We start from the raw sequence: 15,980 nt of genomic DNA on the forward strand, positions 1-15,980 counted from the left end.
TAATTAACAATAAAACGAATGTAGAAAATTGTAGTACGGTAGTTTTTAAATAGTCTTCTTTCTATTTTAAATGATTAAAAGTAAATGCTGAATAAAATGTATCTACGATTGCTTAAAACATAGGGACAATATTGTAGTAAGTCTGTGTTTCATTTAATTTGATTTAACAAGCTAGATTTATATTTTTTTTAATACAGCTACTGTAATCTTAGTATTATAGGAAAATATTTTTTTTTATTTGCATATCATAAATACAATGAAATATCATGCATATGAAACATGTATATGCAGCCTTGTGTTTTAGTTTAGTGGACTATTGACAATAACATATTTCTGTAAAGCTAAAAAGACATTTTATTGCAACAGATGTGTATTAATTAAAGTGGTGACAACGTTTTCGAGGATTTCATACAATTTTAATCAATCCAAATAACCAGCGGGCGTACTCTGCTGGACATCTTTTGAAAACTTGCCAGACATTTCACACTTAGCTTAGTTGTTTAACAGATAATTATTCTACTGCCAATCATTAAATGGAACTTTTATTTTTGTTATTTTTAGTAAATGAGACTAATAAAGATATTTATATATTTACATTGATCTTGATTTTTTTTGGTGTTTAAAATTTGTTTAGAAATATAATTCAGTATTTTATTTCCTTTATTTGAAATGTTTACGCTTTCAGCTAATCTGACAATAACAGTGTAGTTATAACGTGATACCTATTAAGAGAATGATAAACGAAAAAAAAAGTCACGGGAAAAAGTTCACAAAGTCCCTAGAAATAAAGTCACCGGAAAAAAGCCACAAGAATAAAAATCACAAGAAAATAATCACAAAACCATTACAAGTTGTCGATTTATTCAGTGACAGTTGCTTTTTCAGTTAGTGAAACCGTTAATAAAAACAGTCACGTACTTTGACGTTTAAAATTAATTTGAATAAGCATAGCATACTTATAGATACATGTATGTAAGTTTGATACTAGTAATTTTGAGGCCCTTTATAGCTTGTTGTTCGGAAAATTATAAATAAACATATTAAAATTTAGGCAATTAATAAGTTTGCTATACTGTCAATTTTGCTAACGATTAAATCTATCTGAAACAAGTGTACAACAATTAGCAATTTTCTGATTTATTACTAAACCAAGGCTCCGTGTTGAAGGCCGTACTTTGACCTATAATGGTTTACTTTTTTTAAATTGTTATTTGGATGGAGAGTTGCCTCATTGGCACTCACACCACATCTTCTTATATATATCTAAGGGCTGTGTAGCCAGTCAAAGTCTTTGAAAACTTCTATCATCATCATCAATGGCTTTTTTTTTGGGGGGGGGGGGGATAAAATTATAGATTATGATGATATTTCTAAAAACTTGTGATCTTTTTACAAATTTCCATTAACTAGAAAGAAATTAATATTCAGCCTTAAACGTTGCCGATGAGAGCATTTTAGAAAACCCTAAATAATAAAGTGTAGATATTTCAGCTTTGTCTTAAAATTTGCAATAAAAAAGTACCTTCAAATATTGAATCAAAACTCTTTTGACACAAAGAAATTTGTCCAGATATATACATGTTGTATAAAGAATATTTTTTTCCGTGTTCTATTCCGTTTATGCACGACATAGAATTTTCCTTTCCTAAACAATTGTTCTTTTGACTAAAAGTAATGTGAAATTTTACAACAAATCATCTACAAAATTGTACTTTAGTGTCAGTAAGGACAAAAAGTCATATTTAGTGTAAAGTGCAAAGTCCCAAAAATATAGTTAGAGTTATGAATTTTCGTTAATTCATATATATCACATTTTATAAGAAATATTAACATTAAACCGGGATAAAAAAAAATCTCAATTATACTAAGAAAAGAATATTCAATGAATATTATACAATATGCTTCGTCGCAAATTCGTGTAAAACCTTAGACAAATAGTACAGTTGCAATTTTGATAACAAATAGTTATAGCGTATTAAGGACGAGAAAACGAATAAAAAGCTATGTTTCGCAAGAAACAAATATCCACCAGAGACAAAATGACTTATAGATGTTAAACGGGTCCGCCGTTCCATCTATACATGTAGCTTTGCACTTCGAGGTGAACACAACAGGGGTCCAGTTTGTATAGATGTGAATTATTAAAGGTCACCGTCACAAAATCCTATGCACGTTTGAGTTTCAATCCCGCGATAATTACAAGGGTACATCAAAGTGACATATAATTAATATTCGTTAATTTATATACTCAGAATGAATACCTTAATCGTTTATACAGAGAATAACATAAATTTAAAATAAAAAATATTTGGTATGATTGCAAAAGAAAAGAGGGACGAAAGATACCAAAGGGACAGTCAAACTCGAAAATCTAAAACAAACTGACAACGCCATGGCTAAAAATGAAAAAGACAAACAGAAAAACAATAGTACACATGACACAACATAGAAAACTAAAAATAAACAACACGAACCCCACCAAAAACTAGGGGTGATATCAGGTGCTCCGGAAGGGTAAGCAGATCCTGATCCACATGTGGCACCCGTCGTGTTGCTTATGTGATTACAAATCCGGTAAATAGTCTAATTCGGTAGGTCACATTCATGAAAGGGAAGGGGATTGTAGTTACGACGTTAGGAACATATCCGATATCATTTGTGAAACGGTTATTCCATAACGGTCAACCAACTCGTGATGGCGTCCGTAAAATTTACGAAGGGATGATTTCAACTTCACCATTTGGAACTCTTGGTTTAATAGCTTCCTTGTTAGCAGTAACCCTCTATCAAGAAAATCATGATAGGAAATGCAAGCACGGGAATATCGTATCAATTGGGAGATATATACCCCGTATGCAGGTGCTGCTGGAATGTTGCTACTTAGAAATGGAAAGTTCACAATTGGAAAGCTGAAATCATCTCTTTTGTCGTAAAGTTTTGTTTTCAACCGACCCTCATTGTCAATTTCTAGATGTAAGTCAAGATATGAAGCCGACTTAACTGTATCTGTAGTATCCTTTATCTCCAATTCGATGGGATAGATGCGTTCCACATAGTCACCAAATTTTGAATTGTTTAGTGAAAGAACGTCATCTATATAGCGGAAAGTAGAGTTAAAGGATATTGCTAACTTCTTATCTTTCTTCCTAAGAAGTTCCTGCATGAAGTCAGCCTCATGATAATAAAGAAACAAGTCGGCAAGTAGAGGGGCACAGTTTGTTCCCTTTTGGGATGCCGACAGTCTGTTGAAAAACACGTCCTCCGAACGTTACAAATATGTTGTCAATCAAGAAATCTAGCATCTTGATAATATCGGTTTCAGAGAATTTTTTGTTTGAATCAGAGTGATTCTTTACAAAGTATGATTATCCCTCCCTAAGACAAGATACTTGTATCTTCGTTGGCCATTCTTTTTTATGAAGCAAAGTAATACCAACTCTTTCTGCACTAGACAACTATTAACCAGAGTAGATGACAGATGAAAGCAACCATAAGTAACCTATAGAAAATCCATACCAAATAGTAAGCTCTAAGAAGGTTCCAAAACAAAACAATTAAAACCAGGAAATAAGTAATCCTGTTGCTGTAAAGACTTTATAACAGTTGTGTTTATGAATGAAATGGTTAAAGAAAGCATCAATCTGTCGATTGCTGTCTTTTGCTTACTGCGCTACATCGATGAGTGTTAATTTCATTTTTCGCGAAAACAGAAATATTTGTTAAAAAGAAAAAAACAACCTAAACATCAGAGATACATTTAATTTCAGTTCTGTTCCTATAAATAAATATAAATAATAAATAAGCTTTATTTAGAGTCGGCATGGTATATAAAACATAGACAAACATAAGCTCTAATGAGCTTTTAACCGACATATCAATTCGCAGTTTTTCTTAAATATATTTTTCTTATATGCGAAGGATTCCGTGCCTTCAGTTAGGTTTAGTATCATATAACCGAACTTTTAATTATAATATAATATACTAGTAGGAACTAATAAATAATTCGGTCCAAGGCCTGATTGATGAAAGGGAATTATCGACAACACAAAATGCAGGAAATAGCTGTGTACAAGAATTGAACCACGCTGAAGTACATCCATTATTCATAGTTCATTATCTATTAACTAATCAAATGGTCGCCTAGTTACAGTTACTGTAAGTAGAAAAGGGTATAAATTTGCATCTGCATGGATAGTAAGATTGTACAAGTAAAAAGTAAAACGCTGAGTATTCCACATGCCTTAGGTGTTAATTGACTTCTTAATTTATGACTTAATAGTATTATATTATGTAAACGAATTGAGAATCTGATTTATTCTTCCCGTAAAGTGGACACTGATTTTCTCATATGTACTTTGGTCACTTGCGCGTTTGTATACATTAATCACGTTTGTATTTTCTCTTTGTACTTTCACTTTAATTTTGGTAGACGCTGTTGATACTGATTTATAAAAACAAATGATCAAATCTTTGAGTATCGTCTATAAACTCGGAAACTGCATATTGTATGTCTGCACTGGCTTCGGTGTTAAGTAATTCTTCTAGATCTAGATTAAGTGTTCCTGTTTTGAAATATATTGACTGGCGGAGTTTTTCTCTATCCAAACTGTAATTGTCACAAGATAATAAAAAATGTTCTACAGATTCTATTTCTCCGCAAGTACATTTGTTGTCTTCTACATGTCTGTTAATGAAATGTTGATACCCCTTTAGTTTGGAGTATCCTGATCTGAGACTGTTTAGTATATTGAAGTGTTTTTTTGATGGGAAGTCGAGTTTGATTTTTTTTGATGCATCTGGGTGATGATTAAAAAATCTTCTCCCAACCTCACTAGATTCCCATTGTGTCTTCCATTTTTTAATGACTGATGTTCTCGCCGCTTGTTTGATGTCTTGTTTTGTCGTGATTGAAGACATTTCCTCCCTATTATCTGCTTCTTTTGCCGCTGCTTTTGCCAGACGGTCAGCCTGTTCATTTCCCTCTATATCAGAGTGCCCCGGTGTCCAAATGATGTTGATAATAAAACCTTTTTGTTCCAATTTTTTTTTCCTGTTTTTGATTTCTTGTATGGTTTTGTGATAATTTTCTGCTTTCCAATTTAAGGTTATAATGCCTATGGCGGATTGACTGTCAGAGTATAGGTTAAGTTGTTTAACATTGCGGTAATTATAATTGTCTATTTTTTTCCAGCACAAGTTTAATGGCTACTAGTTCTGCTAGTAGTATTGATCCTCTGTTTGATACAGGGTACTGTATTGTTTCCTCCTCTTCATTATTGTATATAATGGCTCCTGCACCACAAGGCCCAGGATTTCCCATGCATGAGCCATCTGTGAATGCCACTGTTGTATTTGGAGGAAGTTCTTCTAATTGTTGTTTTATAAGTCTTTGTCCTTCAATGGCTTGTTCACTGGTTCTTGTTTTGGAACTTCCCAATGTGGTCCAGTACTCCGGTGCCCTTCTTATTGCACACATGCCACGACATTCATATTGCTGTTCAATATTATTTACTTCAATTGATGTTTCCTTTTTCATATCATCTGCCTGTAGTATCATTTTTCCAATTGGAGAGATGTAAGTTTCCGATTAGATTCTGTTTTCCAGTTTTCTAGCTTTTTTTTAATTGGGACTGTTGTAAAAGATGAGGTAATTTTTGCCAATTCTCTAATTGCTATTTCTTCTCTTCTCAGTTCTAAAGGTAAGACTCCACCAATTATCTGAAGAACTTCAAGGCTGGAAGTTGAAGCATATTAAGGCATAAGGCAAGGCCATGTCTTTGAACCTCATCTAACTTGTGTAGGTTTGTTGAATTTCCAATCTGCCAAACACAGCTTGCATATGTGATGGTTGAACAAACAAGACTTTGGTAAATTTCTATTAGTCTTTTTGTTGGAATATTAGCAATACCTTTAATTTCTCTAATTATACCTAATGATCTTTTTGCTGTTTTCAGTACATTATCTATATGAGTATTGAAAGTCAGTTTTTGGTCAAGTGTAATTCCAAGAATTTTAGGATTGTTGTTGTGTTTTAAAGTTCCATTACCAAGCTTAAGTAGAACGGATGTAGTATTTGTATACTTTTACTGAAAATACAATATTCTGTTTTTTCTACACTCACTTTCATCCTCCATTTGTTGCTCCATTCATTCACCTTGTCAATATCTGTTTGAAGATCTTGTTGTAGAATATTGATGTCCTCACCTGTGTGCCATATGGTTGCATCATCTGCAAATTTACATTTCTGTGCCAGAACGGTCTGAAAAATATCTGCTATAAAGATGTTGAACAAAATAGGGGATAAGACTGAACCTTGTGGTAATCCTGTATGTGTTTTAAATAGTTCTCCTTTTGTGTTGTTGATGTTGATTACTGCTTCACGGTTATTTAAAAAAGAATGAACCCAATTCCAGATTTTTCCTTTGATTCCATATTGATAAAGTTTTACTAATAGTCCTTCTCGCCATATACTGTCATAGGCTTTTTCAAAATCAATGAACAAAGCAAGCGTAATCATTTTCTTGTTGAATCCCCCATATATTGATTGGATGAGTGACAATAAAGCATTGACTGTTGATCTGTATTGTCTAAATCCTTCCTGTTCATTATCAATGATGTTGTTGGTTTCAACATATTCTTCTATTCTGTATAGAACTATTCTTTCCATCAGTTTGGATACTACACTGCTTAAACTAATTGGCCGGTATGCTGAAGGGTTATTGTAACTAAGTTTGTGTGCTTTCTTCAAAAATTTTACATTTGCCATTTTCCAATTTTGTGGAAGTATTCCTTCTTCCCATGATCTGTTCATAATTTCTAATAATTTGTCTAAAAATTCTTTTCCAGCATTAATAAACAGCTCTGGAAAAAATCCATCTGGTCCTGGTGCAGTTTCTTTCTTTAGTCTGAAGATGGATCCTTCCAATTCATCCATGGTAATACTTTGGTTATATTTGTCATCATCCATTTCTTGGTTGTCACTATCTAATGTTATGTTGATGTATTCTTTAGTTGTTTCCTCATAAAACTTGTTGTCAAATTTTCTTGGGTCTAGGTGTTTTCCTCCAAAAAATACTTTTTCCAATTCCTTTGACTTTTCTTTCTCCTCAAAAATTACATTGCCATCATATTTTATGAAAGGAAGTACCTTGTTGTCTGAGGTTTTCTTGGTTAATTTTTTGAAAGCTCCCCATCTTTCCTTTGGTGTTTTTCCTGATCCTATCACGTCACATAGTGTTGTTGACCATTCATTTTGGGCTTTATCTTTGATTACTTCTAAGTTCTTTTCCGCATCTATTATTTTATTAAAATTTTGAGGGATACTTCGTTCTTTAAAATGTCTCTGTGCCTTGTTTAACTCTTTTTTTGCTAACTTTACATCTTCATTCCACCATACAGGATGTTTAACTTTTGGTCTATTTTGATGATATTTATATTTCGGTATTACCTGTTCCATACATGCTGTCATACAACTTTCAAAACATTCATACCATACTTCCAAAGAGTCATCATCTTTCAAAAGCATATCTTTGAAATATTCTTCTGTGGTTTCCTTCCACTCTTCCCAATTGCATTTCCTTATATTCCAATTTTCTTCATCATTATTGCTTGTCATTGAATTTCCCTTTTTACTTCCCATATTCAAATCTAACATTATACAAATGTGGTCTGATGTAACCTTTTCATGTGTTAGTGTTGTACACTCTTCCACAATATTATAAATGTTCTGTGATATTAGGGCTAGGTCTATAATACTGTCACAATTTCTACGTGTTGCTTGTCCATCATTTACACAAATTAAACTTGTTTTTGTCATACGTTGTTCCAAAAGTTCTCCATGTTTGTTTTCTGTTTTGTTGTTCCATTCAAATGATTTTGCATTGAGATCTCCTAGAATTACCAAATTTTCCAGCTTCTGTTTATTAATTTCTAAACATAATTTCTTCATATGTTCTGTATTTTCTGGGGTAATATATGGCACCCATAAGTTTATCTTCTTATTTTGTTGGTCTTTTATTTCCAGACAGACCATTTCGAAATCATATTTTTCATATTGTTGTCTTCTTTCTGCCACAAATTCCAAATTTGGCTTGATGCATATTGCCGATCCTCCTCTTGATTTATCTGGTCGTGGTGAACTAAAAATTTGCCAGTTTTCAAATTTCAATGGATTTTGTTTTGATTCAAATGTTTCATTGATGCATAAAATATCTATATCATAATTTCTTACAATATCTTTTAATTCCACTGCAGTTTTAAATGATTGTGCATTGATAAATAACAGTCTCATGGTGATTAAATATATTATGGTATGTTTCTGCTTAAATGGTGTTTCTAAATTTTCTTTGATTGACAATTCTAATGAATTCTGGACATTTTGATGATGATGATTTGTGAGACCCTCCACAGTTACAACATTGGGATGGTTTAGTACAGTACTGTTCCTTGCAACTTTCAGAGCCACAGTTGTTACAACAGCTATCAGATTTACATTGATTAGAAGAATGACCAAGATGTTGACACTTAAAACAGCGAATAAATCTATAGTTTCTTCTTTTCTCCACAAAAATAGTGTTGTTCCCATATGATAAATTATGAAGTTCTTGGTTTAAGGTTTGTCTTAAGTCTTGTGGAGTGTCAAATTCTATCTTTACAATTGGCATAGGTTTTTTAGTATCCCAATATCTAATTCTGGTTACCTTTGTTATTTGTGCTGTTGTTTGTTTTTCGATTTGGCTTTTAATATCTTTGATATTTTTGTGTATAGGTATATCACGAATGAATCCAATTGATTCTCTGTGTGGTCTTATAGACGCTGGAAGATGTATATTACTTTCTTTCCCAAATATTTTTTCTGTATTATAGGTTTTAAATTCTGTCAAATCCTCTTTCTTTTCAAAGTGTAAGGCTATTCCACCAAGTGGTAATTTGTAAGCTAGTTTGACCTTTTCTGCTCTCTTTTCTAGGGTACAGAGCTCTTTTCTTATTTCTTTACTGCTTGAAAATATTTCTTGATTTTCTATATTGTCTATAACTAATATAAGGTTTGGATCGGTTTTTTCAATCCTTTTTGTAGTTTTTTTTTTTATTTCTTTTTCTGATTGTTTGTCACTTTCAACAGACTTGGTTTTCTTTATGTCTTCTGTCTTTGGTTCTTCTTTTTCTGGTTGGGCTAAAACGCTTTGTACGTAAAAATGACTTACCGCGTTTATTCAAAATTATGTTTTCCTAACGCATAATTTTTGGTGTTGACATTTTCAAATGTTTTACGGCAGCCCTTGTGTATTGGACGGTTGAAATTCCGACCTTGACTTTCCCTATGACAAGTTTGCATTCATTGGTCGCCATCTTTGTTTCTATGAGGATCGTTTGTTGTTTATCAATCTTCGGGAAATTCCGGAGTTTCCGGAAACGTTCGGCTAATGTTTCGTTATTTTTTCCCGCGATAATGATGTAAACAAGATGAGAGAATAGAAATTATGGAATTGTTGATTAATTCTAGGAAAATATGATCTCGTACCCGGTATTTTTACGCTACATATTGTACAGAATGATATTATTGACAACATATCCAATACCAAGATTAGCATTAATAATGTATGCTCTCAATATGATGCAATGAATGGAACGGAATCAATTTCATACACGTGTTTTCACCGATATGGTTTCAACATCTATGATGAATGGTAGGTCAGTGTAGGTAAGAAAATCCATAATACTCATAATGATATGCAACCTTTAACATGTTTATGTTGGCCTTATTGACACCTTTGATGATCGCTAATCTGTTGATCATTCGATGTTCCTGATCTCTGATGTTGGGTTGATATTGGTGTCGCGTATCACTCACTTTAGGCAGCAACCATTCGATTTTCTGTGGGGGGGGGGGAGGAGGGGGGGGGGCTATGTTTTTTTTTATCTGGACAAATTTTTTTTTTCGCCTGCGGCAAAAAACAATCTATTTTTTTCGCGACAAGTCGAAAACAATTTTTTTTCTTTCAATTTTAGCATTACATATAGTGGCAGCTGAGGGTGAAACAAACAATTTTTTTTTCTCAGAATCAAAAACAAATTATTTTTTTCTCCAAAAACTGGAAACAAACTTTTTTTTCAAAAAAAAACCATAGCCCCCCCCCCCCCCCCCCCTAACCACACCTACATGTACCATAATGTTAGTGCCTACATTAACACTTTTCATGCCATTTTGGAACAAGCACTGTTATAGTCAGTCTGATTCCCTAGTATAAATGTGAGCTCATGAATGTTTTTTTTTTCCAATACTTTTTTCTTAAGATTTTTTTTATAATAAAACAATCTGAGGTTCAGTGGTTGAGGTCTGTGTATGTGGTTTTTAAGTGTTTCTCATTTTTTTGTTTTTACACAAATTAGACCATTGGCTTTCCTGTTTGTAATGTTTTACACCATGTACACTAGTAATTTTTGGGGCCCTCTCGGCTTGATGTTCAATGAGAGCCAAAGGCTGTACCTTGACCTATAATGGTTTACTTTAATAATATATTACTTGATGGAGAGATGTCTCATTGGCACTCATATCACATCTTTCTATATCTATTATGTGCATATTGCATGGCAATACATACATTTTATAGTCCCCCACTGGTTAATAATGCATTGTATTGGGACAAAATTCAGACTTGTCATGATGTACATGTAACTATATATACTATATATAGCTAGTGCAATGTATAAACAAACACAGAAACATGAAGCCAATATCTTCAAGCATGATGATTTTTTTTTTTAAGTGGATTTTCTAAGTCCAAGAACCACAAATCATCAGAGTGAGACCAAAACAAAATACAAGCATGATTTGTAACTTGTCATGATAAAACTATATACCAAATTTTTGTAACAATAACGTCAAACATGCAGAAAGAAGTGTGGAGAACTGATTATTGTACTTAATTTTGTAAACTACATGTACCTTGACCAAAACTTCAACATGAAGCCAGACAGACAAACGGATGCACAGACTAAAATCATAATGACCATAGATCACCATATATGGGGCATATAAAATGTGGAAAACTGATTTGTTGGACTGAAAGATTGACAGACAGATAAACGGATTGCAACCTAAACGTCCCCTTCTACATTTGTACTTCTTTGTCAGTAGTGAACTAATTATATGGAATAACAACAATTTTGTTCTCTGTCTAATCTAAATAGTCGATAAAGTGTAGTGTGATTTACATTACTGATACATGTAGATATTTCACACTGCTTAACAATTTAATTTCTCTGCATAAGAAGTGAAAACTAAAATAGTTTGTGTTCATTTGTCTCTAATCTCCATTTCAAAATGTTATACAACCATTTATTTGTACATATTACAAATATAAAGTCTGTTTAAAATAAATTAATACACATGAGATTTTTATTAGATATATCGAAACATTTTGATATAACAAACTTGCAATACATTAAAGAACAAACTTAACTATTTAAAATTGAGAGAATTTGATAAATTCAAATGAAACTTAATTAACGTGTAACGATAAGTAATATGCATATATAATTAAAGCCAACAACAGTCCAGGAAATTTCTAGATAATAATTTACATGATTTACAAAGATATTGCACATTTATACCAAAACAAATCACAGATGTTTAGCACTATATAATTTAACACAGATATGCTTTATTTTTAACACAATATAGTCTTTATCACACATATACTTTTATCACAGAAATGCTTTTATCACAGATATGCTTCTATCACATTGTCCATTCTTCAGAAGTCCTGAAACTGTTAGAAAATGCACTGCATTTGACCAACATTAAAGAAAGACATTACTGCTCAACATCATCCAGTGGTGAGACCAGTGTTTCACTGAGATTTCGGTGGTGAAGAAGAGAATAGCACCGAGGACACATTATCTGCGCCAGGGCAGGTTTTGTGCAACATTTGTTATGCAACCACTGATCACAGGTGTCACATTGAAACCAATCAATGTGCGTTCCCCGGTCTCGCTTGGGAACACGTCCTGGCGGATCAGTGTCATGACAAATTTTACACAAAATCACATCAGCCTGATCGCTGGTATCAGAGACATAACCGTCAACAATGTCCATGTCAATTTCCTCGTCATCGGTACCCCCCTCCTGACAATATACAATAGTCGCCTGACTGTCATCCGTCTCATCGTCCGTCATATGTATAATAACTGGAGAAAGAGCCTTGTCTCTGAGACCATCGATCTGCCAGAGCTTTTCTTCATACTCCCTCACCACATGAGTCTCAAATTTAGCCCAGCGCTCCGCACTGAAATGGGACTTGCCTCCTCAAAAAGCTTCTTACAATCTTTAATTTTGTAGGTAGAATTTTTTCTAGCTACGAAGCCTTTCAAGTCAGACCAAACCATTTCATGGGATTGAGCTCACAATGGTAAGGGGGTAATCGTAAAACCACATGGCCATGAGCTTTTGCAAGTTCGTCTATCACATATTTTTTCTGAGGCTTGTGCTGATTTACCAAATCAAGCAGCCCAGTCTTTTTCATTTTGGGGTCATAATGAACATTGTTCTTATCCAACCATGCGAGATACCTGGTTTATTAGCACCTGTAGAAGGTGCCCTCGACTCAGGAATCTAAGTGGCTGTGATATGGAGCATTGTCCATTACAACTACAGACTGGGGAGATAGTCTAGGGATGAGCGTGTCTCTGAACCATTCTGTGAAGTGTTCACTATTCATTTCATCATGATAATCCGAGCTGTTGGTTTACGACTCAAAGATCAGGCCAACACCAGGGATGAGGCCTTGTTGAGAAGATCCAGCATCTAGGATTATCAAACGAGTGCCTTTACCAGATGGTAAAGAACGCCCGCTGCCTGCACAGTGTGGCTCAAAGACTGACATGGATGTGCTAGGTTCATCCAGCCAGTCACCCTTGACTACATGATTGGAATTCAACCAAGTCTCATCTAAATACACAATATGACGCTCTTGCTGCCTGTACTTACGTATCTGACGCAGATAATGATGACGAAGAGCAACAACATCATCCCTCTCAACCACATGACGTCGGCCGATCCTTTCTTGGAAAACCTATAAAAAAAAAAGAAATACTAGTTTAAAGTCATGTCTGCATACCTAAAAAAAAAAGTTAATGAAACGCTTGTACATTTTGTATGGGGAAAACAATGTCACAAATTAATAGCCTTTATTGCTTGGTTGTTGATACATGTAGATACATGTCTGCTTAATGTCTACAGCTTATTTCATAAAACATTTGTGTTTATTAATTCATGTGTCCTATTTAGATAATTATATTGTTGTATGATTTTGTTACTGATTCAATTATTGACATTTATTGCATTCTCCTCAGAATAAACAAATAATTCTAGGAATGATTTTTTTTCTCTATAACTGATTTTTCACTGCAAAAGAAATGTAATTTTCATATACATTGTTTCCTACATACTGACTTCTAATAATACTTCTAATTACAGATCCTACATTTTGCTGATGATCACAGTGTTAAACAAAAATGTCAATATTGGGCAGATGTCTTGTGTTTTGCATCAGGTATGGGCTGTTATACCAATTATTTACATATATATGAAATTTCCTTTTGTTGTCCCAAAAATATAAATTAATTTTTAAATGAAATAAGATTGTTTTTTTTGGGTTTTTTTTTGTGTGTGCTGTAAATATAAAAAGATTTGGTCTGGTTGACAATGAGACAACTCTCCACAAGAGACCAGAATGACTAAATGTCACTGTACAAGCCTTCAACAATGAGAAAAGCTCATACCCATAGTCAACTATAAAAGGCCCCTAAATGTAACTTCATTTTCTTGTGTTTAACAAGTATGCTATTTTGCTTGTTAATCAGAAAGGAAATAAATTTCCTACCTACTTAACCATACAAAGCATTGGTATAACATTAAATATAGACTTTTTTTTTTGCTTTACATCCAGGGCGGATGCAGGAATTTTCGAAAGAGGGGGTGCTAACCAGGGCAAAGGGGGGGGGTGCAAAACATATGTCCCGATACAAATGCATTGATCGGCAAAAATAAAGGGGGGGTGCGCACCCCCGGACCCCCCCCCCCCCCCCCTGGATCCGCCACCGCATTCAGAATATTTATTGAAATAGAAATTTGTTGAAACTGTGGAAACAATTTTTAAGTCATTCCTTTATTATTTTAGAAATACTGTTGATTTATCCAGTTTTTCAGGATTGAGAAAAGTTATGTTCCATTTACATGTTCTGTTGTACATTAAACCAAGTTCAAGGTTACATCAAATAATGAAAAAAATCCTAGGAAAGTTGGACTTTGCAAATTCTAAGGAATCCAAAGTTGTTATTACTTAAAAATGTTAATTTTGATATATATTTACCGAAAACCCAGTGACTTCACTGTTCTCACTACTGTTGACAAGGATGCAGTAATGTCTTTCTCTTTCAGGACTTCATGAAGACGGGGCATGGACACCACCTCTTTCTTCCTATACATATCATATATGGTCCTCTTCACTACATTCCGGTTAAAGTCGTCCAGCTTCCAAGGCTTTGGACCAGGCTTCTGTACTGATGACTTGTGCACTTCCTTAACTGCATCCTGCACTGGATCCAAAGCCTCGATCTTCCTCTTCAAAGTACTGAGGCTTATTCCTGAAAATAGAGAGAAATTATTCAGAAATATAAACATTCATTTGTTTTGTGTTAAGTGTGTACACTTTAATAATCAACCAAATATGAGATAATGAGAGTATTAATCTTTTCAGGAGATTTTATAATTGTATATAATGAACACATTTTATAGTACATTTTTTATTGTAAAGTACTGATTTGTGTGAAGCTGTGAGTGTCACTGTATTGTTTTATTGATTTTTTATTTTATCTTGAAGTTATGCATGTGTAAATAATTTGATTGAATGTGATGACATAAATGTTCTTCTGTTTTTAACGTTTCCTGAGATAATTTCAAATCTTATTTTCATGAAACTTTGGAAAATTGTTTATATATATATTAAAACGGGCTCCTTTTTTTTAATTTAAAAATTCACGATCTTACTATAAAGTCCTATTCTGAGTTATTGTATTTTATAAATTAAGAATAGGGGGATTTCAAGTTTTATAACTATAACTCATAAAAAACAGTCACTGACTAAAGTTAAATTTTCAGACAATGAACAGCAAATTGCATTAAACAGTTTTCATGTAAGTCAAGAATTCAGATTTGCCAGTGTCTTTACCATAAATATTTACACTACCTGTTGCCTTCACCATGCGGGACCAAGGATCACTCAAACACCATGGCTTTCCAATCTTCTTTTCCATAGTGAAAAATTTAAACATTTTTTCAAGGAGGTGTGAAACCTGTAAAAATCATTGGCAAATATAATTTTTAATTTGGACAATTTCTGTTGTTATAAAGCTTTCTGAATTGAGTGTTTTTCAATAAATATATGAAAGTATATGGAATGTGTACAGTTTATATTTTCATGATAATTACTTAATTGTTCATGCTTGTTAGATTGCTGGCTTAATAACATTTATCCTATACCACAAATTTATATGAAATATGTAGTATAATTTTTAAACTACCTTGTATCTGATGTGGATATCTTAATATTATATATGTTGTTATTATTATTGATGTCATCAGAGCTGACGTTGTGACAATACATGTAAATCTGACATAAAATTAATTTTCCATTCCATTATATTTCTATTCAATAAATTCATAACAGTTTTAATCAATTTTGTAGCATTTACTTGTTTGTTATTATTCTGGTGATGCTTTACTTAAGGCAATTTATAATTGTTGCATGCATTAGAAAATTTAGCATTGAAAAATGTTAATATTGTAACCAACAATTTGACCAATTAATGGGAGATAAATCTCTTTCTTGTAGGGATTATCTCCCTTGGTACACAATTCCTTGAAGGAATTCTGTTTATATAAATTGAATTTGAGTGCACAATGAATGGAATAATTTGTC

The 15,980-nt window shown here is 33.1% G+C and overlaps 1 protein-coding gene and 1 long non-coding RNA gene across 2 annotated transcripts; one reads left to right on the top strand and one right to left on the bottom strand.

The window, feature by feature from the left end:
• The first annotated feature begins 9,208 nt into the window (after window positions 1-9,208).
• Window positions 9,209-14,576, top strand: LOC139505689 (uncharacterized). Its single transcript, XR_011659817.1, has 3 exons — window positions 9,209-9,700; window positions 13,478-13,553; window positions 14,441-14,576. It is a non-coding gene; the product is annotated as an uncharacterized lncRNA (long non-coding RNA).
• Window positions 11,381-15,354, bottom strand: LOC139505688 (uncharacterized; the record flags this gene model as incomplete). Its single annotated transcript, XM_071295180.1, is given in 8 exon segments — window positions 11,381-12,300; window positions 12,303-12,392; window positions 12,395-12,565; window positions 12,568-12,610; window positions 12,612-13,054; window positions 13,057-13,073; window positions 14,373-14,646; window positions 15,249-15,354. Coding segments are annotated over 8 exon segments (1,629 nt in total), but the record flags the coding sequence as incomplete, so codon positions are not given.
• Between the last annotated feature and the right edge of the window lie 626 nt (window positions 15,355-15,980).

This window comes from Mytilus edulis, unplaced genomic scaffold (assembly GCF_963676685.1).
Source record: "Mytilus edulis unplaced genomic scaffold, xbMytEdul2.2 SCAFFOLD_1481, whole genome shotgun sequence".
NCBI classification, from domain to species: Eukaryota; Metazoa; Mollusca; class Bivalvia; order Mytilida; family Mytilidae; genus Mytilus; species Mytilus edulis.